This window comes from Brachyhypopomus gauderio, chromosome 5 (genome assembly GCF_052324685.1).
Source record: "Brachyhypopomus gauderio isolate BG-103 chromosome 5, BGAUD_0.2, whole genome shotgun sequence".
NCBI lineage: Eukaryota > Metazoa > Chordata > Actinopteri > Gymnotiformes > Hypopomidae > Brachyhypopomus > Brachyhypopomus gauderio.
The window spans coordinates 6274729-6299770 of NC_135215.1; the positions used below are offsets into that span (position 1 = coordinate 6274729).

General features: G+C 48.8%; 2 protein-coding genes across 4 annotated transcripts in view; one reads left to right on the forward strand and one right to left on the reverse strand.

Annotated features, from left to right (window-relative positions):
• tspan12 (tetraspanin 12) lies at positions 1-13922 on the forward strand. 2 transcript variants are annotated; one of them, XM_077005160.1, is made up of 8 exons: positions 1-613; positions 712-844; positions 1298-1380; positions 2638-2773; positions 6832-6897; positions 8082-8189; positions 8470-8613; positions 10075-13922. In XM_077005160.1, exons 2-8 carry the CDS (start codon positions 779-781, stop codon positions 10381-10383), a joined length of 912 nt encoding a protein of 303 aa, XP_076861275.1. In that variant the 5' UTR covers positions 1-613; positions 712-778; the 3' UTR covers positions 10384-13922. The 2 variants fall into 2 exon arrangements, with proteins under 2 accessions (XP_076861275.1, XP_076861274.1); XM_077005159.1 differs by having other exon boundaries at positions 1-844.
• Positions 13923-14466: 544 nt separating this feature from the next.
• The window catches only part of kcnd2 (potassium voltage-gated channel, Shal-related subfamily, member 2), a 94342-nt gene continuing 83766 nt past the window's right edge, over positions 14467-25042 (reverse strand). Inside the window, exons 3-7 of one of the 2 annotated variants that reach the window (XM_077005157.1) lie at positions 20855-21017; positions 19570-19668; positions 18094-18189; positions 16731-16963; positions 14467-15962 (exon numbers count right to left, since the gene is read on the reverse strand). In XM_077005157.1, coding sequence (XP_076861272.1) covers positions 15782-15962; positions 16731-16963; positions 18094-18189; positions 19570-19668; positions 20855-21017 — 772 coding nt within the window. In that variant the 3' untranslated portion in view covers positions 14467-15781. The remainder of the gene's footprint in view (positions 15963-16730; positions 16964-18093; positions 18190-19569; positions 19669-20854; positions 21018-25042) is intronic. The other variant, XM_077005158.1, reaches the window with a different exon arrangement.

The following is a 25042-nucleotide window of genomic DNA, read 5'->3' on the forward strand; positions in this document are numbered from 1 at the left end:
TTAGTCTTGAGTTCGTCTTTAGGACCCGGCGGGTCTGGCCGGATGACACTTGGCCGAGAGCGGGTGTACTCTCCGAGCTCCATACATGCCGAAGTGGAGCTGACATCGCCGGACCGACCCCAGCCCGAGCAGGCAGCAACATAAACGCACAACAGCATCCGTAACTTGGATTATACTGGAATACTGCGAATATCCTCGGACCGGGCTGCATACAGTCTGAACACGCTCCACTTATGAACCCCACCGCACTTAGCGCTGCGTAAAAACGCGCTTTTAGGTCATTCTTCTTTCGGCTTGTGCTGTACTGAAGGAGAATGGATTAACACTGATCGGTGGAGTGCAAGGTGGTAATTCTTGTTTTAAAACCCCGTTTTGCGTTTTTTGTTAGCTGTTTGTCGACTCTGTGTTTCTCGCCTGCTGTGAGATAATGAGGCGATGATTGATTTGGGTATGTGTACCAGAGCCATCACGCGCTAGCCTCGTCTTCCTCGGGGTCTGGAGAGCTGCAAACCACCTGTTGCAAATGCTTCCGAAAACTTCCCACGGATATAACGTACTTGAACAAGACATTCTGGACTTTTTTTTCTGGATGCGGTGAAGGAAGCGCGAGTCGGTACGTTTGGACCGATAACACTCATTTTGCATGCGTCTCGCAAAACTATTTGATCGTCGAAGGAGTTCTGCGTCTTCCAAAGTTCTTCTAATCCCCAGCGGAATATGCGGTCACGGTGGCAAAAGATAAAATGAGGAATCCTGCCGAACAGTTGGTGCGCTCAGAATGGCCCGGGAGGATTCGGTAACGTGTCTGCGCTGTCTACTCTACGCTCTCAATTTACTCTTCTGGGTAAGACCAAGTCCAAGACCGTCCAAGACCGGCAGCAGGTGGCCGAGCGAGCGCTCACGTTACACGCAGCCGCCAAGCGCCAACTAAACCAACAATCACCCTACGAAATGCGACTTAGAGATATATGTATAGGAAACCACGGTCCTAACCGTGGTCGTGCAACACGGTTGGCCTTCTGTTATGCACTATTTTAGGGAATTAAATGCGAAAAGCGCTGGGTGTTGTTTTGGGGACCAAGAATGCCATCGGGCGCGCAAACCAACCCGCGCAACTCATATCCCAGCGAGTCAAACATTCCCGAGGACACAAATAGGTTCCCAAGACAACAGTACACCAAACAGGGTTTGCGAGGCTCACGAACCCGTTGGAGGGTCCGTGGGAGTGTCTGAAATGTACATGTTTATGTGTTTGTGTACTCCCAATCTAAGGATGTGTGCTCTCCAACCCCCGCAGTTCATGGCGTTGTGTGTGCTGGGAGTGGCCGCCTGGCTTAGGGATTACCTGAACAATGTGCTCACCTTAACCGCTGACACCAGGTGAGGGCCTCCGAACGGGCAAGTGTGAGCGTCCAGAACGCTCCAGTGATGGCACCCACATTCCACATCAACACAATTTCTACTTCCACTTGAACGAACAGGCCGGCACTACTAATTATTTAGTCAGTGGGGCTACATAGCAAATGTATCCGAGAAGTCTTGTTGATATTAGAAATGCAACTATAGAGAGATGTAAACCTGATCTGAGATCAGCGGGCTTTCGCTAAGTGCTTGATCAGTAAGGAAGGATTTAGAACAGAGACTAGGGAGTCACTGATTGTACTGACCTCAGAGCACCCGAGGCAGGGACAGGCCCGGCGATAATTGTCAATAACCCAAAATGAGAAGGCAGCCCTTCTCGTGAAGGAGGTGTGATTGAGTGTGGGGAGATGTCGTTTAATCGGCTCAGCGCTCCCAGGTGAGTGTTGGGAAGGAGCAGGACCTGCGAGACCTTTGGCGTGATTGTACCCAGCCCAACGAGTCTTCCAGCCCTGCTGACACACCATTTTACAGCAATAAAAATCTCACCTCCCCAAATGAGGACGTAATGACACAGCAGCAGAGAGCGGTGTTTCAGTTTCACAGCAGCGTGTGTACAGAGGGAGTGTGTGTGTGTGTGTGTGTGTGCTTTTGAGGCCTGTTAGGGACATCTCTCAGGAAAGAGTTATCCCATGGTGCAAAAAGAAGGGACAGGAAAAAAGATGGGTGAAGGTTGTGTGTGTGTGTGTGTGTGTGTGTGTGTGTGTGTGTGTGTGTGTGTGTGTGTGTGTGTGTGTGTGTGCGTGCGCAGTGGGGGTTCACACCTATCCTTCACCAAATGGCCAACACAGTCATTTATAATTAGACATGACATACAAATGCAGCTTTCCCTTGGTATCTTCCCTTGGTAGATATTCTAATGTATCATTGAGATGCAAGATGGAGAGAGGGAGAGAGAGAGAGAGAGAGAGAGAGAGTTTGCAGGCTTGCATTCTTGCTGAGTGTAATCACTATTTACTCATAACTGGTGGATTAATAAAAATGTCCTGTGAGTGAGGAGGATGGAGGGGGTGGAGGGGGTGGAGGGGGAGGGGTGGAGGGCAGGATGGATTGATAAATAAACAAAAAAACTGCCAAAGAAATGACTGCTATTTCTCTCCATCTCCGTCTCTCTCTCTCTCTCTCCATCTCTCTCTCTCTCCCCCTCTCCCTCTCTCTCTCTCTCCCTCTCTCTCTCCTCTCTCTCTCTCTCTCTCTCTCTCTCTCTCTCTCTCTCAGGCTGGAGGAGGCAGCAGTCCTGACATATTCCCCTGTTGTCCATCCTGTTGTCATCGCAGTGTGCTGTTTCCTAATCATCGTGGCCATGGTGGGCTACTGTGGCACACTGAAATGTAATCTGCTCCTCCTGTCCTGGGTACGTCTCCCTCTGGGAACGCGCATTTGTGTCCCCGAAACAAAGAGCGGCAGGAAGGGAAGGCCGTGCAGATTCAAGCGTTTTCAAGCTCTTTGGTTTTCACACAGCATGCATACACATTCACCTGCAATGTGTTTATTGTTGCTAGATGGGGAGACTTAACTGTGTATTACTGTAACTACAGACTGTCTGAAACTTCAGTGAACCCGAACATTGACCCTAGTAGTCCTGAGAAATCTATGTTTTCTATTTCTGATAAAACACACACACACACACACACACACACACACACACACACACACACACACACACACACACACACACAAGATTAGGTATAGGCTGCACACACTCAAATCCCTCAATCATCAGGTGCTTTGGGTGCCCGTTTGAATTTGTGTTAATAGACATTACACTTTGAAAGTCAAAGATAAACCAAGCCCAGCTGCATACCAGTCTCGGCTGTGGAGATGTGGAGATGTTACCACGGCATACGTAACCCCCTCATACTGGTGATGTGGAGATGTTACCACGGCATACGTAACCCCCTCATACTGGAGATGTGGAGATGTTACCACGGCATACGTAACCCCCTCATACTGGAGATGTGGAGATTTTACCACGGCATACGTAACCCCCTCATACTGGAGATGTGGAGATGTTACCACAGCATACGTAACACCTTCATACTGGAGATGTGGAGATTTTACCACGGCATACGTAACCCCCTCATACTGGAGATGTGGAGATGTTACCACAGCATACGTAACACCTTCATACTGGAGATGTGGAGATTTTACCACGGCATACTTAACCCCCTCATCCTGGAGATGTGGAGATGTTACCACGGCATACGTAACCCCCTCATACTGGAGATGTGGAGATGTTACCACGGCATACGTAACCCCCTCATACTGGAGATGTGGAGATGTTACCACGGCATACGTAACCCCCTCATACTGGAGATGTGGAGATGTTACCACGGCATACGTAACCCCCTAATACTGGAGATGTGGAGATGTTACCACGGCATACGTAACCCCCTCATACTGGAGATGTGGAGATGTTACCACGGCATACGTAACCCCCTCATACTGGAGATGTGGAGATGTTACCACGGCATACGTAACCCCCTCATACTGGAGATGTGGAGATGTTACCACGGCATACGTAACCCCCTCATACTGGAGATGTGGAGATGTTACCACGGCATACGTAACCCCCTCATACTGGAGATGTGGAGATGTTACCACGGCATACGTAACCCCCTCATACTGGAGATGTGGAGATGTTACCACGGCATACGTAACCCCCTCATACTGGAGATGTGGAGATGTTACCACGGCATACGTAACCCCCTCATACTGGAGATGTGGAGATGTTACCACGGCATACGTAACCCCCTCATACTGGAGATGTGGAGATGTTACCACGGCATACGTAACCCCCTCATACTGGAGATGTGGAGATGTTACCACGGCATACGTAACCCCCTCATACTGGAGATGTGGAGATGTTACCACGGCATACGTAACCCCCTCATACTGGAGATGTGGAGATGTTACCACGGCATACGTAACCCCCTCATACTGGAGATGTTCTCCTCCGTCTTTTGGCTGCATTGCCTGTGTCTGTATCCAAGTTCTTACTTCTGACACTAGGGGGCGATACAGGTTGGCGTGGTTTTGAAAGGTTGGAACTGTCCGTTTTTGATGGTCACCACCTGCTGATAGACAGGCTGAGGGGACACAGGCTGTGGAGTGGGCAGGATGTGCTGCTAGAAGCATTTCTGATCGTTCGCAGCAGTTCCCTCTGGCTGATTGGGTGATGAGCACTGAAATCTCAAAGGTACACAGAGAGGGGCTGGGAGCTACAGCTTCGGGATTACCCATCAATCACAGTGATGGACAGGCGAGGACAGCCAAATTGGGGTCCGCCCACAAATCCATTGTGAGAGTTTGTGTGTCTTTGTGGGATGTGATTAGCATTTCGAGCATTGTTGACTTGTTGAGTTATGGTACTGCGAGGGGGGGTTGAAAAATCAAACAGGACAATCCATGTAGGCTGCACATACACTCCATTAAACTCCCCAAGAACGCAGGCCGCCCATCTGTGTTCAGCCGCAGCTCTGAGCAAACGTGGCCCTCGGACAGGAAGGCGTGTGCGGGGGAAGCTACTGTGCTTCACAGGTGCACTGGAGGGGAGGGAGGGGCGTCCTGTCTGCTGACCCAGACAAGGGGCCCGTTTTCTGGGACGCCTCTTCTTTCTGGGTCTCTAGGTCTCTCCGTTCACCTCCTGGGGAGACTCCAGTCCCTGGCCCACCTGTTCTCGGGTTGCTGCGCGACTGCAGTGTTATCTCGCACCGCCACAATGGGTAAGGCGATCCGGCCACACAGGGACGACCCGGTGAACAAAGAGTCGCTACGGTTACGCTGTGGCCCTGCTCACCAGCCGGCATCACGCAGAAAACGGGGAATTCAGCAAAGGACACACACACACACACACACACACACACACACACACACACTCATACAGAATGTGCACATACAGACTGACAGACGTTCAGGAAGAATACTCTCTTTCTCTCTCACACACACACAGTGTCTTTGAGTGTACAGGAGGGGAGGGCCAGCTGGGGAGACGTATTGGCATGGTGACATAGAGGAACATGCAGGTGTTAGCTGACAATTCCCAGTAAGAGCGTCTCTCCACCGGCTCTACTGTGGCTTCACACTGCTGTAAGGAGAGCAGCTGCCTGCTGAGGTCCAGTGGAGGCAGCCCAACACCAGCCCCACACCAGCCCTACACCAGCCCCACACCAGCCCCACATTAGCCAAACACCAGCCCCCACACCAGCCCCCACACCAGCCCCACACCAGCCCAACACCAGCCCCACACCAGTCCCTACACCAGCCCCACACCAGCCCCACACCAGCCAAATACCAGCCCCACATCAGCCCCACACCAGCCATACACCAGCCATACACCAGCCCCACATCAGCCCCAACACCAGTCCCAACACCAGTCCCACACAAGTCCCACACCAGCCCCACATCAGCCCCACACCAGCCCCTACACCAGCCCCACACCAGCCAAATACCAGCCTCATATCAACCCCACACCAGCCCAATACCAGCCCCACATCAGCCCCACACCAGCCCCACATCAGCCAGCATTCATAATTTCCCTTGTGCTTGGAGTTTAGCTCACTGGAGATGCATAAATCAGCACAGAAGAGCAGATGCATTTGGAGCAGTGTTGCATGACTTTTCTTTTTAACCATTTTGTATGTTTTTTAAAGTATGAGAGTGAGACAGAACAGTGAGATCTGATAAGATCTTTGAACTGTACTGGAGATAATGACTAATAAATGTTCGTTATAATAATGGTAATTCTCTCACCTGCAAGATCACTTTTCTACACAACTACACAAGAGCAGGTGACAGAGATGCTCTACAGGTTAAAAGGTCACATCATCCAGCTTAGCATGAGTGCGCTGTTGGGGTTGTTAGGATGGAGGAGATATAGAACAAGATGAAGCTTTTCAATGTGCGTTGGACTTCATATGAAAATGTGTGAATATACGCATGTTTAATCTCTGCGCAAGTGAGTTTGTGTGTCAAGTGGAGTGGCAAACGAATCCTAGCAACAGAATGGCCATCTGTTTAACACAAATGTTTAATATCTCAATAAACAAGCCGTCAGGGCTTCTCCCCTGACTCACTAGCTAACATCCCCTGGCGTTACCATTCATCTTAATAAAGCTCCAGTGTGGCTGTGTGTCCTCATGCTGGAGGGCTGAGAGAGAAAGACTCCATTATTGCCATGGAGGACACAAATGTTTGGGCAGTTGTGGGTGTTTGAGTCTGTGTGAAGTGTGGTGTGAAAATGTGTCCAAACGTTCTCTGTGAAAGTCATGGTCTTCTGATCCGTCAGTCATGACGAGCATCGATGCAAAATGTGCGAGGAGTCTATTGAGGGACAGATAACCCTTCTTTCTTTCAAAAATGATACAGTATGATCTCACTGCAGTGTGTGTTGTGTTGTGTGTGTGTCTCTAGTACTTTGGCAGTCTCCTGGTGATCTTCTGTGTGGAGCTGGCCAGTGGAGTGTGGACATATGAGGAGGTGAGGAACACTACACACACACACACACACACACACACACACAAAGTGTAGGAGAGATCTCTCAGGGCTGGTGGAGTTTGGCTCAGGTTTCTGGGACTAATCTTAACTAGGAAGAGTTCAAAGACCTGGGCCAAGCACTTTGCCTTAAGGGGTGGTGGGAGGGGCGGGGTCATAGAGGGGGCATGGGGGGGCGATGATGCTAACGTCCTCTCACACTATTTGTGAAACAAGCTTCAGCCAAAGCTCGGTCTAAATCTGCATAGCCGATGGCTTTGATCACTAAGATGGAGAGTGAAAGGGGGTTGCAGGTAACATCTGGTCAGTGCTAGAATAAGCAGAGTGGAGATAAGCCCCACCTTTAAGGTGTAGTCATGCACACACAGCCTCACACACACACCTGCACACACTCCTCTAAGCCAGGATCTTATCAGCAACCCAAAGTCCCTTGAATAGCTTTGATGTGTACTGATGTGGAGGTGCGACCAAAAGTGACCTGATTTGTGATTGTGTTTGTGTGTGTGTGTGAGTGTGTGTGTGTGTGTGAGTGTGTGTGTGTGTGTGTGTGTGTGTGTGTGTGTGCACATGCATCCGCCCATGCGCCAGCAGTCTGTGCTTTTGCACCTGGCACTGCAACATTATCCCAGCAGGCCCATCTGCCCGCCCCCTCTACTGAGGCCCCGCCCCCTCTACTGAGGCCCCGCCCTCCGGCCATCTCCACGCTACGTGGCTGTCAGTAATTCCAGCTACCCTGTTCCCCCCCCCAACGTGGTGGGATAGATAAGACACTTTGGGTGGTAGAAACACTGAATCAGCCCTGTGGTGAAGGTTGTCAGTGAAGCATACATCCAGGGTCTCGCCCCACACCTAGGGCCACCTCACCACACCCGTGTCCCTGACAGTGTAAGGCAGAGACTGTTAAGAAAGGGACATTTTACTGCTAACTGCTCTAGGGGCCTGTTAGTGTAAAGGCAGAGACTGTTAAAAATGGGATATTTTACTGCTTCGATGGTGAATAATTGGCCGTGAGAGAGACTTTCATCCACCAAACATGAATTATTCATTTGCCTCAAACTTAAAGGGTGAAGACTTAAGCAGGAATTAAGCGCTACTGTACTGATATACATCACTAAAGCAGTGGACAGCTTGCAAATAATGGATTTCTTTCTATCTGTGTGTGTGTGTAGCCATCAGTGCAGAGGTCTGACATGATCAGTCTGAAGTCTCGCATGCCCAACTATGGCCTGCAGCGCTACCAATGGCTAACCCACGCCTGGAACTCCTTCCAGACCGAGGTACTGCGATGAGAGTGATGGTGCGAAGGGCACTACTGACAGTGCCACTGTGATTGAACGAGGCCCGCCATGCCATGTTTCCCTGTAGCAAACGGCTTTGTGCTCTGGCCTGTCAAGTTAGTTCCTCTGCCCAAGCCTCAGCCTTTAGTGGCGGACCAAAGAAAGCGCTTCAGTACGACAGCTATGAATCTTGTGTTTCTAAGTGTGGGGCTTTTCGGGTATCATTCTGACTAATATTTCCAAAGTTTGAGAGGACTCTTTACTCAATTTCTACTTTCAGTTCAAATGCTGTGGGGTGATCTACTTCACGGATTGGCTGGAGATGACAGAGATGGAGTGGCCACCAGATTCCTGCTGCTCCAATCAGTACCCAGGCTGTGCTCGCCACGCCCATTACGGTGACTTGATTGACCTGTACCAGGAGGTGAGCCAGGCTGGCAGCCCGCCCACTTTTAGGGAAACCCTCCCCTCAGGTGAAATGTAGGCTGGAGTAATTAGAGAACGTTCAATAGCCTCAGGCAGCTCATTCTCAAGGAGAGATTTGACTGCAAGGATATTTGTAACTCTTTTTGTTGGAAGTAATTATAATGCAGCATATCTCTGAAAAGAGAGATAAAGAACTCTTTGAATTGACAGCGAACAGGGTTAAATGAAAAGAGTGAAGAGACCAGACTCCCATTGGCTCAGAGGGTGTGTGTGTGTGTGTGTGTGTGTGTGTGTGTGTGTGTGCGTGCGTGCGTGCGTGCGTGCGTGCGTGCGTGCGTGCGTGCGTGCGTGCGTGCGTGCGTGCGTGCGTGCGTGCGTGTGTGTGTGCGTGCGTGCGTGTGTGTGAATGGGAGATTAGATAGTGCTGTCAGTGTGAGATGAGTGTGCAGTGAAGGTAAAGATTTCTTACTAGAGATGGTGTTAGAAAACAGAATATCACCTTAGTGAGTTGCTCTGTCACCACTCCCTTACTAGAAGTTAGGATATGGGGGTCACTCCCTTACTAGGAGCTGGGATATGGGGGTCACTCCCTTACTAGGACCTGGGATATGGGGGTCACTCCCTTACTAGGACCTGGGATATGGGGGTCACTCCCTTACTAGGAGCTGGGATGTGGGGGTCACTGCCTTACTAGGAGCTAAGATGTGGGGGTCACTCCCTTACTAGGAGCTAGGATGTGGGGGTCACTCCCTTACTAGGAGCTAAGATGTGGGGGTCACTCCCTTACTAGGAGCTAGGATGTGGGGGTCACTCCCGGGGAGCACACACTCAGTCATGAGTTCATACTTCATACTGAGTTCATACTTCTGGATAAGAGCGTCCGCCAAATACTAAAAGCTGTACACACACACACACACACACACACACACACACACACACACACACACACACACACACACACACACACACACACACAGAGGCACATTCTTTCCCACTTGTAATCTCACAAAACACACATCTGCACATTCTTCTTACAGGGGCTGAGTGAGATCACCCCTATACATACATCCATTTGGGTTCCAAACATTGTGTGTGCCAACATCCTGTTTCATGGCTGCCATGGCCTGCATGCACCTCCTGCGTGGTGAGCGCTGGTAGAGAGCCTTTATCAGGCATCGCACGCTGAAGCACAAATCTCTCAGTGCCACTGCGTTTCTCCAACAGCACAGGAAATAGCATGAACATGAGTGCAAACACACACACACGCATACAGACGTACAGTACACGCACACACAAGCAGAGCGGATGAGGGTTACATTGCTCACATATTTTTGTGACAGCCATTGTTCTGATGTGCTGATTCTGTAGACCAGCAAAACATAATTGTAGAAGAACTTCATCTGTTTGTCTTTGGAGTTTGTTACATTAAATAAACGTGTTTTCTGGATGTGTTTCACAGGGCTGTGGTCCTAAGATCTACAGTTTTATTCGAGGCACGAAGCAACTGCAGGTTCTGAGGTTCCTGGGTGTCTCTATCGGAGTGACCCAGATTCTGGCCATGACTCTCACCCTCACTTTGCTCTGGGCCCTCTACTACGACCGCAAGCCCCCTGACCCAGTGCCCCCGGACCCTGCCCAGCACGCTCACACCCACTGCCCCACTGAGGAGGCCCAGAAGCCTGCGCACACTCACCCAGGTCCACCAGAGGCCTGGCCCAGAGCGCCTCTCAGCGGACATGTCCGATTTGAGATGGAGCAGCTCTCTTAGCAACCACCATAGCATCTGTAGCTCTATGGGGCGAGTTGGCCAGCTCGGAGCTGCCCGGTAGCAGTGGAGAGGTTTTTAGGGTGGGTCTGCACCTCCCCTCCTACAGGAGGAACACATCACACTTGGTGTGGCTGCGGAGGAGTTCAAGACGGAGCCGCTGCGCTTGGGGGGCTACAGGTTCCTCAAGATGTCCTCTGCTTCTAAAACATGCATGCATGCAGCTGGGTTCCTCCTCAAACACCCTGGCAGTCACACACCGGCTCTGGAAGTGTGATCTAGACAGCCGCTCTGTTATGCTGGCCACACCCACTGTCTCCCCGGAAACTGCTAAACTCTGCTAGTTTTGAGAAGATGCTGAAGATGATGTGGTGTTCTTGCTGACTTTTTAAACTGAAAAGGCTATGGCCAACACACACACACACACACACACACACACACACATACAAACGCGCATTTGAGTCTTAAGACATGTCTTGTATGATTTTACATGTCTACTATGTAAGCTGCCCAAAGCTTTAATTTTGGGATGCTTTTCTATGTGTCTTAATTCACTAGCACTGTGATATAATTATAATTGCTTGTATTTTTCACTGTAAAACGGTACAGTGACTGGCTACAAAAGGCTATATATTTAAAGGATGAACACAGGCTTAGGACCGGAGTTTTATAAGAAGACCGTAGCTATAATGTACGCATGTGTGTGGATTACAGAGCATTCTACAATCAGAAGTTTTATCGCTTAATGTGTGTTTGTTGAAAGTGCTCTGAAGACGTAGCTTGCAATGTGCTTTTAATGGTCTAACCCCAGGAGGAGCTCCAGACGGAAATTTTATTCCTTGAAGCAGCAGAAAACAGCAGACGCAAGAAAAGGACTGCGGAATTCCCAGCATGCCCTGGTGTTCTCAGTTGTTTCTGCCTTGTAGCCACGGGCATGTTTCACGAGACGAGTACAGCGTCGTATTAGCATCTCCTTGTGTTGAACCTTTAAGCGACTCATCAGTTTGAACCACCATATATGGGCACGGCCCCCAGCGTCAGACGCCAGGCTGCTGAGCCTACTCACTCCCCATAAACATCTCATAAATAGTTTGACGAGCGGCAAGCAACATCCCCGCGTTCCGGACTTTCCAAACATTGCTGTAAAGCCTGGGCCACTGCCGGCCTCCCCCCCAGGGCAGCGAGGGAGATGGAGGCCACTCTGTTTACATATGTGCGGTTGTGAAGGGTTGAGCTCCCACGATGCTGGACAGTAACGCCGGAGGAATCCACACATCCGCCACGGGTGCGGAGAGCTAAAGGTGCCAAGGCAGTTTTTCACAGCATCGCTGAAACCTGTGGATGTGGCCTGACTCGCACACAAAACGAACTACTGTTGAAATAAAACTGAATGCAGTTTCTTAATATGAGTGAGGTAGAGAGAGAGAGAGAGAGAGAGAGAGAGAGAGAGAGAGAGAGAGAGAGAGAGAGAAAGTATGTAAGTGTATGTGAAATAAACAGGAGTTTGGAAATGAAGGCAACCCTGAGAAGAGTTCTTGCAGCACACTTCTGCCCTCTTTCTCCCCCCTCTCCCTCTTTCTCTCCCTCTCTTTCTTTTTGCTTTATGCATTCACCACTTGGCAATGTGAAGGATTTGATTTATGACAGACAGAGGCGTACAGCACAGCACTCAAACAAGCTTACAAAAGACACACTGTTCTCTTTTGTTGCTGACAACTCGCACTCCTCCAGCTATAATGCCGCTCATGGTCATGGTGAGTGTGTGTGTGTGTGTGTGTGTGTGTGTGTGTGTATGTGTCTGTGGTAGAAAGATATACCAAGGTGCTGTTCTTACTTTGTGCTTTCTTAGTGAAGATGTAATTGTATTTGTAAGTTTGTGTGTGTGTGTGTTTGTGCGTGCTACGGCATGTCAGGATGTCCTTGTATGAGTATGTGAACAGAAGCATGGCCCCATGGGAAGGCATACCGGTGTTAACTCACACGCATGTATGGCGGTGGTCTGCATGCGGCTTCGTGCTCGCCCCTCCCCCACCTCTTCCTGCAGTGCGTCAGCATACGGTAAAATGAACCACTGCAGGAAATCAAACTATTAACCTTTCACCTTTTAGTAAAAATAGCATGGCCTCAAATAGACAGCTGCAGCCTGTCAGAATCCTGCTTCAATTTCCTCAATGTGCGCCCCCCTACTCTCCTTGATGTAATGTCTCTTTAAAACCACCTTCAGACTCAATTACTTAGTGTCTGATGGGAAATATGCTAATTTGGACACAATCTGCACACCCAGTTGGATTTCCCCACATTCCTGCAGCGGGTGTGTCCTGTCCTGACAAACACTCCCTGTCCTTTACCTCCGTGCGCGACAGAGACAGAGGTGGACATGTCCGTGCGCGACAGAGACAGAGGTGGACATGTGGTATGTGGGAATTTGATTAGAGCCTCCATTATCAGCACTCCAGTAGTGAGGGACACCTATAGCAGCTGTCCTGACAGCCCATGCTGATTTAGGCTTTATCTGTTACAGACAGTTAACCAGAGGTTCCACAGGTTCACTGTGGTCAACACAACTGTACGATTTGAAAAAATCTAAACAAAACAACTCCATTATATGTCCCTTGAAGTGGATTTGCTATGGTGGTCTCTACAACACTTTGTGTGCATCTCCATGACAATATGGAGAATGCAACTTGCTGAACACAAAAAATAATCTCCATGAATTTTCTTCCAAAGGACAAGAACAGCTGTAGTTATCTGTATTTACTGGAACAATGATTTATTTCTATTTATCCATAGACATTGCACCGGACTAAACAACTGAAATGTTTTTTTTTTTTCTTTTCTTTTATGAGTCATATTGTAATGTCTACAACACAAGCTGTAACAAAATCAAATGAAGTCAGTACGGTCATCCTGGTCATTTCACACAACCTCACAAACAGGAAGTGAGTTTCCTCTGGGCATTAAAATCCTTCCTGGAGTCCGAAATGGATACAGCAGTCATCTCCATGGCAACACCGCACGAGTCTTTCGCCACCACATGCACACATTTGTCTCTTTTTTAAAATGGGCAAAACAAACAAAAACAAATAAACAAAAAAACAGAAGAAAAGAACAAAAAGACAGAAGCACAATTGCTCATTCTGGAGTGCCGGACCTCCAAAGCAGGACGCGGGATTGTCCATCCATCATGGTGGCAATAAAACAGGGAACTGAGATAAATATTTACTACACCAAAGAACAAATTTACAACACAAGTGCACTAGCAAGTCTCTTGTACAGTCTTTTTTCTTTTCTTTTGTACATCTGAAATGACATTTATAATATATAATCAACACAATTTGATTTTTAAAAATATGTTTTTGTATGATTCTATCCCCCCTCAATATCCCTTTTAATACAAAGCATGTTTTTACAAAAAGAACATTGTTGCATAAGTCCACATGGTCAAGCAATAATGGTTTGGAACAGTAGCTAGTGATAGGAGTGTGTGTGTGTGTGTGTGTGTGTGTGTGTGTGTGTGTGTGTGTGTGTGTGTGTGTGTGTTTTTGTGTGTGTATGTGTTGATCAGGCTGACACTGGTATTCATGTGACTCCTCTGCATAAGAAATCACTGACATCAGTGAAAAGTACATGAAAAAAATATTCTTTGATACTATATGCAAATATCTTGCTAATTCAAGTCCGAGAGGCTGAGCGGAGACACAGGAGAGATATGATCCTAATTCATCCCTCTGACTCAGAGGGGCTTGATGAATATGCCTCCTTTGATATTTGACACTGAGTAGGAGTGGTGTGGTAGCACTTATAAAATAACACGCCGTGTGTGAGATAACTGTGATATGCTGATTCTATTAATGGTCCGATTAGGCAATAGCATATATCGTTCATTCTGTTCCTGCGCAATCCTTAATCAGATCTGGATTCAGACGGAAGTGGAGTTCACTGCTCAGAGTGTCTGACCTGGGCACAGTCAAAGGCAGTGTAAACACAACCAGAAAAGAGAAACCACTTTCAGCTACAGTGAGCTGGACTGTTTTGACCACGTTCGCACAGTCTTGGGAATTTAACACTGACAGTGAAGGAAGAAAACACGGAATTCACAGTTTATTGGAAACTTCAACAGTACAAATGGAATGGCTGGGATTTTTCCTTTAAGGGAACTTCAAGTGTGGTAAAATGTTTCCAGAAATAGTTCCATTGTCCAATGATTCCCATTTTTTATGGGTAACCACACCTGTATAGTCCTGCTGTTTAAAATCTATTACCAGAGTGTGTTACCAGTTCTCCATTCAACCCTGCTACACCAAGGTGTGAAAAAAGACTAAACTGAGAGATAAAGGGAAGAGAGAGTGAGACCGAGAGTGAGACAGCGAGAGTGAGGGACTGAGAGTGAGACAGAGAGAGAGTGACAGAGAGAGAAAGAGATAGGGAGAGAGGTATCTCAGTCATTTTTTTCAAAGTCTTATTTGTAAGAACTGATGAATCGCTGTACCTTGAGTTGTGTGAGAGCTGTGTGGATGGGGTAAAGAGAACCTCACTGCAGACTGATAAAGTTTAAGCAGATGCTGTGTTAATTAATAAAATACAGCACGCATACAAACACACTGCTAAAATGAACACATCCTTATTGCTCATGCCAAAATCGAAAGAGACAGACTCACAAATGCAGAACATGCAAAAAGTTAAGTCTTAAACACACACACATCCACATAGGTGCACACACACACACACACACACACACACACACACACACACACTCTCACACTCATACACACACACACACACACACACACACACACACACACACACACACACACACACACACACACACACACACACCCACACACACACACACACACATGCAGAACAGCACACGCTCATCCTTGGACACCTCAGCTTTACTAATGGTATCAAAAGTAGCTCTGCTTCTGTTTAAGCAGATCTCTCTAAAAGCCCCAGAAAGACCATGGTATATAGGACCCCCAATAGACTGAAAAAGACCCAGAAACACCCAACACTAGGAGTCTAAAAAACACCCAAATATGTACTCAGCTGCTGCTGTGTCTTCAAGCTCACCCCACACAATCCACTTAAGACAACAAATGTAAAGACACACAGTACTCCAAACAAATAACAGAATCATAGTAGCAACTGTCACAAGCATCGTGTTGGTCATTTCCCCCCGTTGGTGGAAGCTTTGTGGGCCCAGAGGTGGAGCTTACAGGGCTCTGTGCTGAAATAGCTGAAATAAAGGGTCTAGTTGTGGCCTCTCCCTCTGCAGAACCTCTTCCACAACAGCAGGGGGCGCCCTCCCATCCTTTCCATTGCCAGCGTCCGCTCGCTGAATAAAAAGGTGTAGGGTAGGTGGGGGGACAGAGACACGAGGCCAGTCGCTCCCGGCAGTCTATAGCGCTGACACCCGCACGATGTTGCTCTGCAAGAAGTCAGGTGAGCTGGCCGAGTCTCCGCCCTCGGGCGTGGTCACGGGCGGAGTCGGCATGCTAATGACGGCAGCCGTGATATAGGGCTGCTGCTCTGAGTTGAGCGGCATCGTCTCCTCGAACTTGGCATTCAGACTGGATCGACTGCAGATGGAAAGAAAGAGAGGGTGTGGGAGAAAGGGAGAGAGAGAGAGAGAGAGAAAAAGAGAGAGTGAGAGAGGGAGGGAGCGAGGGAGGAAGAGATTTTCCCAGCTGTCTTTTAAGACCACACATGCGAGTGGGTGCCACAGCTGGACCCTTATAGAATTCCTGCACAATGAGTCACTACGGAAAGACGGTTCCCACTTCCTCATTCCACAGTCTCTTTCCACAAGTCTGGATTGTAAAGGCACTGGTCAGGCACCCTAACGTTCAGGCACACTAATGTTCAGGCACACTAATGTTCAGGCACACTAATGTTCAGGCACCCTAACGTTCAGGCACGCTAACGTTCAGGCACCCTAACGTTCAGGCACGCTAACATTTAGGCACCCTAAAGTTCAGGCCCCGTAACGTTAAGGCACGCTAACGTTCAGGCAGGCTAACATTCAGGCATGCTAACGTTCAGGCACCCTAACGTTCAGGCACGCTAACATTTAGGCATGCTAACGCCTGCATATTACTGCTTGTTTAGGGCATGTTGTCAGGGGCTCTAGGGAGTGCCATTCTTCAGTCTGAGTTTGATTGATAACACAGAAGCAGGAGGGAGTGCAGTCTACACCTTGATAACAAACTCAGCCACAAACACAGCGAGAGGCTAATTCAATCAGACTAGCTACATTCTCTACTCAGGTTCTCACAGAGTGTGTATGGATTTCAGTGTGTGCATTTGCGTGTGTGTGTGTGTGTGCACATGTTTATGTGTGTGTGTACCTGTTGCTGAGCGGCCTCTCTCTGATCTGGATGGTACTGAGCTCCTGCTCGCTGTCCCGCCGGCCGGTGGAAGTGTTGGAGTTGGGCATGTTGAAGCTCTTGCGCTTGTTGCGACGGGAGCAGCAGGTCAGGCCGTGAGGAGAGGAGGAGACGGAGGAGGATCGCGAGGTAGACGGCTTGACCACCTCCATGCAGCTGGACTCATAGGTCTGCTCATCCACAAACTCATGATTCTGAGAGAGAGAGAGAGAGAGAGAGAGAGAGAGAGAGAGAGAGAGAGAGAGAGAGAGAGAGAGATGGACAGACAGTGAGAGAACAACTCATTTGTTTTCATTTCATAGACTGAAATGTCACTTGAATGGGCATTTGCTCTTATTTTCTACAAACCTCTAACACATCTGAGACCTGACATCTGACCTTAGCGATATTCAACTTGAAGATCAGCTTTAAGATGTCTGGGACAAAAAAATACTTCATAATATTTCCATACATACAGAAGGAATACATACATAATTCCATAATTCCATTCCATACTCCATACTCATAAAAAGATTACTCCAAATGAACATAATTAACAACTGAACTGTATTTCTAACCCTGGATACTAGATCTGCCTGACAGGGGACATGTGAGTAATCTGAGATGGACATGGCGGTGAAGTCCCCGAGTCCCAGATGTCTGGCTGCGGCCCAGACGAGTCTTGACTAGAGCATAAGTAGGGACGGAGGAATTTTCCATTCAGTCGTCTGGAGGCATAAACCGGATCAGGAAGAGCGGAGCGTGGGGCTAGCTCACACGCACACGCTCACGGGCACGCTCGTGAGGGGAGAGCCATGAGTCTATCTGGCAGAGCTAGTTACTCACTGTCATTTTGTCTGGGGCGTAACAAGGCCTCCAGGGACGTCCATCCGTTTACGGGCACCAGAGACGAGCACGTTACACTAAAACAAACGGCCGGTCGCGGGGGTTTGTTTACTGTGGAGGCTGGCAGGCCTGTGGGGATCTTTACTGACATACGGCTGCAGGCTCAAAGACATAAATAGGGAACTGAACCAATTCAGCTTAATCATATATGATGAATGTGAATAATGTTTATCGCAGGCGCCAAGCTCCTTCCTATAGACTGGTCCAGGATGAACGACAGAAAAACAGCATTTTGGGAAGAGCTGCCAGTTTTAGACCAGATCAATCCATCAGCCGAGCACAAACAAGCTTCATGCATGCCAGAACAGGAGAAAAAGAAAGGCACCGAGACACACACACACACACACACACACACACACACACACACACACACACACACACACACACACACACACACACACACACACACACACACACACACACACACACACAATCTTACCGTTGTCTTTTCCAGGCAGTGCAGGAGATGGTGATGCTGGGTCTCAAAGGTGGAGTTCACCTTACACACCAGCGCCTTCCCCGCCTCCTTCGACGCCTGATAGGAGAAACAGAACAAGGTGACAGCCCATCAGCCAATCACGGTTCACGGGGACAGGGAGAGGACAGTGGAGGACACGGGAACAGCAGGCCCGGGCCAATCGCATCGCTGCGGCAGCTCCAGGCCTCGTGCCACAGGACGCCTGTCCCGCCCTCTCCGGGGTGGCACCGTGACGCAGGGCTCCCGGTTCAAATGCGCAGCACTGCCAGGGTGCAGGAAGACGAGTGTGTGCGCAGACGTGTGTGTGCGCAGACGTGTGTGCGACCTTTGGATGAGCTTTTAGGTTCTCTAGCATGACCTTTGGGTGCTCTGCATGCTACAGAAATTCAAACGTGCTGTTCTTACACCGATATGAGTGAGCATGAGTGATACCTGCTGAATCACATTTTAAATGTGTCCGCTCCGTTTGAACCTCGGCCCACCGTAGCCGTTCCAAACATCCTGGATCCTCAAAGCAGGACTCCACATGACGCAGTCACATGACTAACGTAGCGGTGTTTACTGCATGTCCACGAAATGACTTTAAACATCCTCAAAGACAGCCAGTCAACACTGCGCACGGCCTCTGCGTCACACTAGCCCCGCCTACCATGCCGCCCCCCCCAAGACCTTCACCATGCCCACTTTAAGATGCTGGCCAATCAATGACATGCAGCTCAGACATTCTCATTCCTCCATGGGATGGATTCGATGATGCATTCTGATGATGATGAGGAAGAAGAGGAAGCACAGGCCCGTTTGGACAGCCATGAGAGTCAAAAATGCGTGTTATCAAAATGGAGCTCAGGTAGGTAAGTAAGTAGTAAAAAGCAGGTGAAGAAAACAGAACAGAAGGTTTGGAGGAGAGTGGAGGAAGGGAGAGATGGAGCAAGAGCTTGCAGTAGAAGAGGGAAGTCCCTGTCGGGAGCAGATGGACGAGATCTCCAAGAGGTCTCTGGGCAGAGGTCACATGACCAGTGTCACATGACCAGTCACCAGGAAGGCACCTAGGTGTGAGAGAGCAAGTGATCACATGGGAGAATTGATGTTGAGAGGGATGAAGAAAATGAAACAGTTACTATAGAGAGAAAACAAAATGAAAGAAAGAGAAAGACAGTGATAGCTAAGAAAGAGAGAGAGAGAGAGAGAGAGAGAGAGAGAGAGAGAGAGAGAGAGAGAGAGAGAGAGAGAGAGAGAGAGAGAGAGAGAGAGAGAGAGGAGGGCAGTTAGAAGGACACCACGAAAGCACTTGGATGGAGGCGTCCCTGCCGAACCCCTGGCCCCTGGCAGAAGGGTTAAAGGTCAAGGGTGCGAGGGGGAGGGGAGTGGGTCCGCATGCACCAGCCTGCCATGGCACTGCATGTCCCAGCACGAGCAACCCCGGGTTTCCATGGTTACCTCCTCCTCGGCGTCGGCCAGCAGCCCGTTTCGTTTGTACTGCAAATAAGCGTTAGCGCCCCCACTCTTCACTGCACGAACTCTAGCAAGCCTGGTTTTCTGTTCAGACAAACACATACGGGCCATTTAGCCAGACGCTCGATGCCTGTGCAGGGCCACTGTGTGTGTGTGTGTGTGTGTGTGTGTCGCTGGACACCATGCACCCAAATGAGAGAAAGCTCAATATGAAGTATGATCATGTAGGAATGTTTATTCCATCGACCACAACACCTCCTCTCTCTTCAACCTTTCCCTGTTTTTCTCCTCTCTCTCTCTCTCCATCTTTCTCTCTCTCTCTCTCTCTCTCTCTCTATCTACCTTTCTCTCTCTCTCTCTCTCTCTCTCAATTGCTCTTTGTCTGTTTCTCTCTCTCTGTTTCTCTAGTTAACAGTAAAAACAGATTGTTATTTTAGGGCTGAGTTGTGTGTGTGTGTGTGTGTGTGTGTGTGTGTGTGTGTGTGTCTGTGCTCAGGGGATGATAGAGACATCAGGGCAGTATCTCTTGTGGCTTGGCAGGCCGCTCACAAAGCAGTGTGAAGGACAGGGCAGCAATCATGTGTGTGTGTTTGTGTGTGTGTACGTGTGCATGTGTGGGTATGTGTGTGTGCGTGCACGTGTGTGTGTGGCGATCAGGGCCAAGCATGGCTGAGCTGGGCACTGCAGCTGTGCATACTGATGCAGGAACACACATTACACTCCTTCTCATGCACCTCCTCCCCCAGGTGTCTCCTCACCGGGCCACCGAGACCTCCTCTTTACCCATGAGCCTCTCTTTCCTCTTTTCACATTCAGTTTGTTTCTCTCTCTGTCTGTTATGAGGTGGAAATGAATGCCTGGCATGCCCTATGAGCGATCGACTCAGAGGAACCTGATGATAATACACTACATCAAACACACACACACACACACACACACACACACACACACACACACACACACACACACACACACACACACACACACACACTCACACAGCCAAACAAACCACTTCCATCCCGGTCATGAACAACATATTTGAGCTATCCTAGCACGTGTCTTCAGGCTTCATGTGCAGGTCCCTGTGCGTGTGTGTGTGTGTGTTTATCACACACTGTGGTGTGGAAACCACATTTGCCTGTGTTTGCTTGAATAAGACCCAGGGTTGTTATCTGTGTACCAGTACCACTCACACCAGCCTCTCTTTCAGAGCCCAGCTCCACAGAGCCGGTCAGAGTTCAGAGGTCGGAGGCGACGGCCCATCAGGTACCTTTTGAGCGCGGCGCTTCTCGGCCCGCTGGCTCTGGTGGTAGATGCGGCTGAAGTTGGACACAATGACAGGCACCGGCAGGGCGATCACCAGCACTCCACTGAGAGAGCAGATAGAGCCAAAGATCTTACCCATGATTGTCTTGGGCACCATATCTCCATACCTGCAACAGAGCACAGGGCAGAGGGCGAACGCATCACTACATGTGGGTAATAAACAGCAACAGGATTAGTCTCCTCATACTGCATGTTAGCTGATGTATTGACTTCTCACAAAATGAAATCAAAGACCAATTAAATCAGAGAGAGAGAGAGAGAGAGAGAGAGAGAGAGAGAGAGAGAGAGAGAGAGAGAGAGAGAGAGAGAGAGGATCTAAAGAGATATGGAGATGAAAACAATAAATACACTATGTACTCAGTGGAAAAAAATGATGAACAAACAAAGAAACAACATTGAGTTGTCATTTCATCATACAATTAATTAAAACCAACACTTAAAAGTAATACTTAAAAGTTTGCTAGAGGAAAAAATATCCCTCGGTCATTATTTGCCCAGCACAGTTGTGGCGAGTGAACACAATTCTGTGTAAGACCACTGGGAGGCGCCAATGGGACACATTATAGGGGTTCTTCCTACCCGGTTTTCAGGGTATGATTTGTTTATGAGCCTCTATGCCATTTCCTGTGGAAAACAAGCTCACCTCTGCCAACTCTCATCGCAAAAGCAAACAAACAAAAACAAAAACAAACAAAAAGAAAATGCCTTCTGTTGCTCTGTTCCATTCCTTCTCTTTTGCTCTGTCCATCATGTCTGTCCATCATGTCTCTGCCGGAGAAACTATGGTAGAAACGTCTGCTGACTTCAAGATGGCAGAAATGTTCTAAGCAATCAGGCTGATCATTCAAAAGCAGACATCACTGGGGTCCCACTGGAATCCTACCGGACGTCCACTCAAAGACAGTCTCTGCTGACCGTAGCGGGACAGTCAGTCATGTGGGACTGTCCTGTGCTTGTGCATTACTGTCAACGACAAAGGCGAGAGCTCAAAGCCAAGCAAGTCATGCATCTGCAGACTGGGACCCGTCTACTGTCTCAGGACACTCCAGAACCAGAACCACACCCCTGTGGTGTCAATTACCATACAGCCTCGCCCCAGGAAATCACAGGCCGAACCAGAGCGAGCACAGCCCAGTCTGCTGGGACCAGAACCGCAGAGACCTCTGTAACGGATCCGCCCAGCGTACAAACCCCTCTCCGCGCCACTGACCCGAGCTCCTCTTCAGACCCGACCGCGACGGAACACCTGATCTGAGATCAGCGGTGAGCGGGCGTGCGTGGCGGCTCAGAAGGGCGGGGCTGTGGGAGCGTGCCGAGAGGCTGCGCTGCTCGTTAAGTGGAGAGCTTAATTGAATTAGTGGTGCGGTGGATCTTCGCCCGGGGGCCCAGGAGATGCTTCTGCAGAAGACTGAGCAATAATTACGCATGCCACAGAGTCAACTTCTCCAATTACACTCCTATAATTAACTATGAGAGAGAGAGAGAGAGAGAGAGAGAGAGAGAGAGAGAGAGAGAGAGAGAGAGAGAGAGAGAGTCAGGGAGATTAAGAGAACTGCAGCATCTTTTCCTCTTTTGGGGCCTGCGTCTGATTGTCAGTCCACCTTAAGCCCATAGGCGCCTTGCAAACGCATCCTCATTAATGCGGAAGTGAGCATGGGGCAGGACCGGGGAGCAGAGCCACGGACCGGCCAGGGAGATGCGCTGGACAAGCGGACAAAGGCTTCATTAAGGAGGCCTAATAAAGTCCCTGGTAGGCTATTACGCCCATAATTAGATTTGTGCACATGATGAATGTGTTGGTCACTGGTTGGTAGTGGACTGCATTCATGTGTGTGTGTGTGTGTGTGTGTGTGTGTGTGTGTGTGTGTGTGTGTGTGTGTGTGTGTGTGTGTGTGTGTGTGTGTGTGTGTGTGTGTGTGTGTGTGTAGTTATTGAGCTTACAACAAAGTGCAGAATCATGTCTGATTGTGTACTGGGGGTATAATGAAAGCATTATATTTTGTGTTCTAAGTGTGTTTGTAAGTGTGTGAGTGTGTGTGTGTGTGTGTGTGTGTGTGTGTGTGTGTGTGTGTGTGTGTGTGTGTGTGTGTGTGTGTTGACGTTGACAAGTTCCAATTTGCTGGCTGTATTTGTCATTTCACAGCTACTGTGTGTCCAGTGCTATTAAATATGACAGTGCCTCTATTAACCTTACTGACCTACATGATTTTCACATATACACACATCCCACCAAAACCACGACACTACAGTTGAGTGCAGGGCTGAACCGCTGTAGTGGATGTGTGCTCATCTAGACACTCATGCATCCACCCACACACACATCCACACACACACACACACACACACACACACACATCCACACACACACACACACACACACACACACACACACACACACACACACACACACACACACACACACACACCCACACACACACACACACACACACACACACACCCACACACACCCTAACATCCTCATAGAACACAAACAAAACCACACAAATATACACACATCCACACTCCCCGACCAAAACCTTCCACACACACACACACACACACACACACACACACACACACACACGCGCGCACACACGCGCACACACACACACACACACACACACACACACACACACACACACACACACACAGGTTTAGCAGAGCTCAACAGAAGCTGGGAACGCTGGGATCACCTTGTCACCACAATGCAATTACAGTCCAATCAGGCGTCAGAGGAAGGGTCATCAAAAGGAGACCGCGCTCTGACAGCAAACAGCACTCGTGCACACATATGACTCCCCTGACTTTACATAGATTAAAAAGGATATGACAGAGAGAGAGACAGAGAGAGAAAGAGACAGACAGAGACAGAGAAAAGGAGAGATGAGAAGTGAGTATAGAACTGCAGACAAACACTCAATTTGTTCACTAATCCTCTAAGGAAATGAGAACTTCCATTTTCCTCCTGCCCCCAGTTCACTGTGTGCTACTGTAGCGGAGTGTGCAGTGTGTGCACCGAGCTAACATCTCCAGTGAACGGATGGGGGATGTGCCAACAGAACCAACCCATCAGGCACAGTGCTCTTAACGAGCTTAACGAACATAGAGCTCGTTAGAGGACAGGATGGCTGGTCATTGCCATGACTACAATGACATGGCTATTCAACTTGGTTTAAATGAGTTCACACACCCACACACACACACACACACACACACATGAACACACACACACACACACACACACACACACACACACACACACACACATGAACACACACACACACACACACACACACACACACACACACACACACACGAACATACATGAACACACACACAATACATGAAGTGCACATCTCCTCTATATCTGTCGTGCTATTGTCTGCTCCAGTTCCCTCATTCTCTGAGGATTAAGAATCGTGCCTTTTCTTGTGAGACCTGTCACATCTTCACACACACTCCATTATAGTCACAGAGGATTCCTCAGTACACACAGGCAAATATATATACAAACAGAAACACCTACGTCACACTCCAGGGAGACAAGATTCTGTGAGAGCTCCTCTCTGTCTCCTTGTGTATATGTATGGGTGGGTGTGTCTCTACATTAAGATTCTTACCTAACGTTAATGACATCTCCTGAACCAAAGTCTTAGACTCAAACTCTGTTTCTAGTGTTTTCTTTCATTGTTAAACAGGCTCGTCACACAAGTGGAAATTAAAGCAATTCTCACAAATCTCATACTAAAAATGGAGTCTGTTCCATGTCCTGCTCTCTAAACGGAGTTATGGAATAACTGAAATTAAGAAATACCACAACTGAAAATCCAACCTAATTTCACCCTGTTTACACTGCCAGACTTTCCTATGTGGGGCTCCTCCTCATCTCGTTTATCTCTTTCTCCCTCAACCCTCCTGGATTTCATGGTCTTTCTTCCTCTCTAGCCATTTTGAGAGGGCAGGCGGGGTGTTGGCTCCTCCCTCTAAGGAGGCCGCCAAAAAAGTTTCCGTAGTTCTTCGTCATATTTGTTGTGGTCTGCAGTCCCAGAGAGTCCCAGAAAGTACCCCGCTGGGTTTAGCCCCCTGCGGGACTCACTCTCCCGCACAAGGAGCAGTGTTCTTCACTGTTCTG

Excerpts from the sequence above, each read along its gene's own strand:
- tspan12 (XM_077005159.1), top strand. The coding sequence starts at position 779 with ATGGCCCGGGAGGATTCGGTAACGTGTCTGCGCTGTCTACTCTACGCT. Across the intron at positions 845-1,297 it reads CTCTCAATTTACTCTTCTGG|TTCATGGCGTTGTGTGTGCT; the intron begins GTAAGACCAAGT and ends CAACCCCCGCAG. Across the intron at positions 8,190-8,469 it reads GGAACTCCTTCCAGACCGAG|TTCAAATGCTGTGGGGTGAT; the intron begins GTACTGCGATGA and ends TTCTACTTTCAG.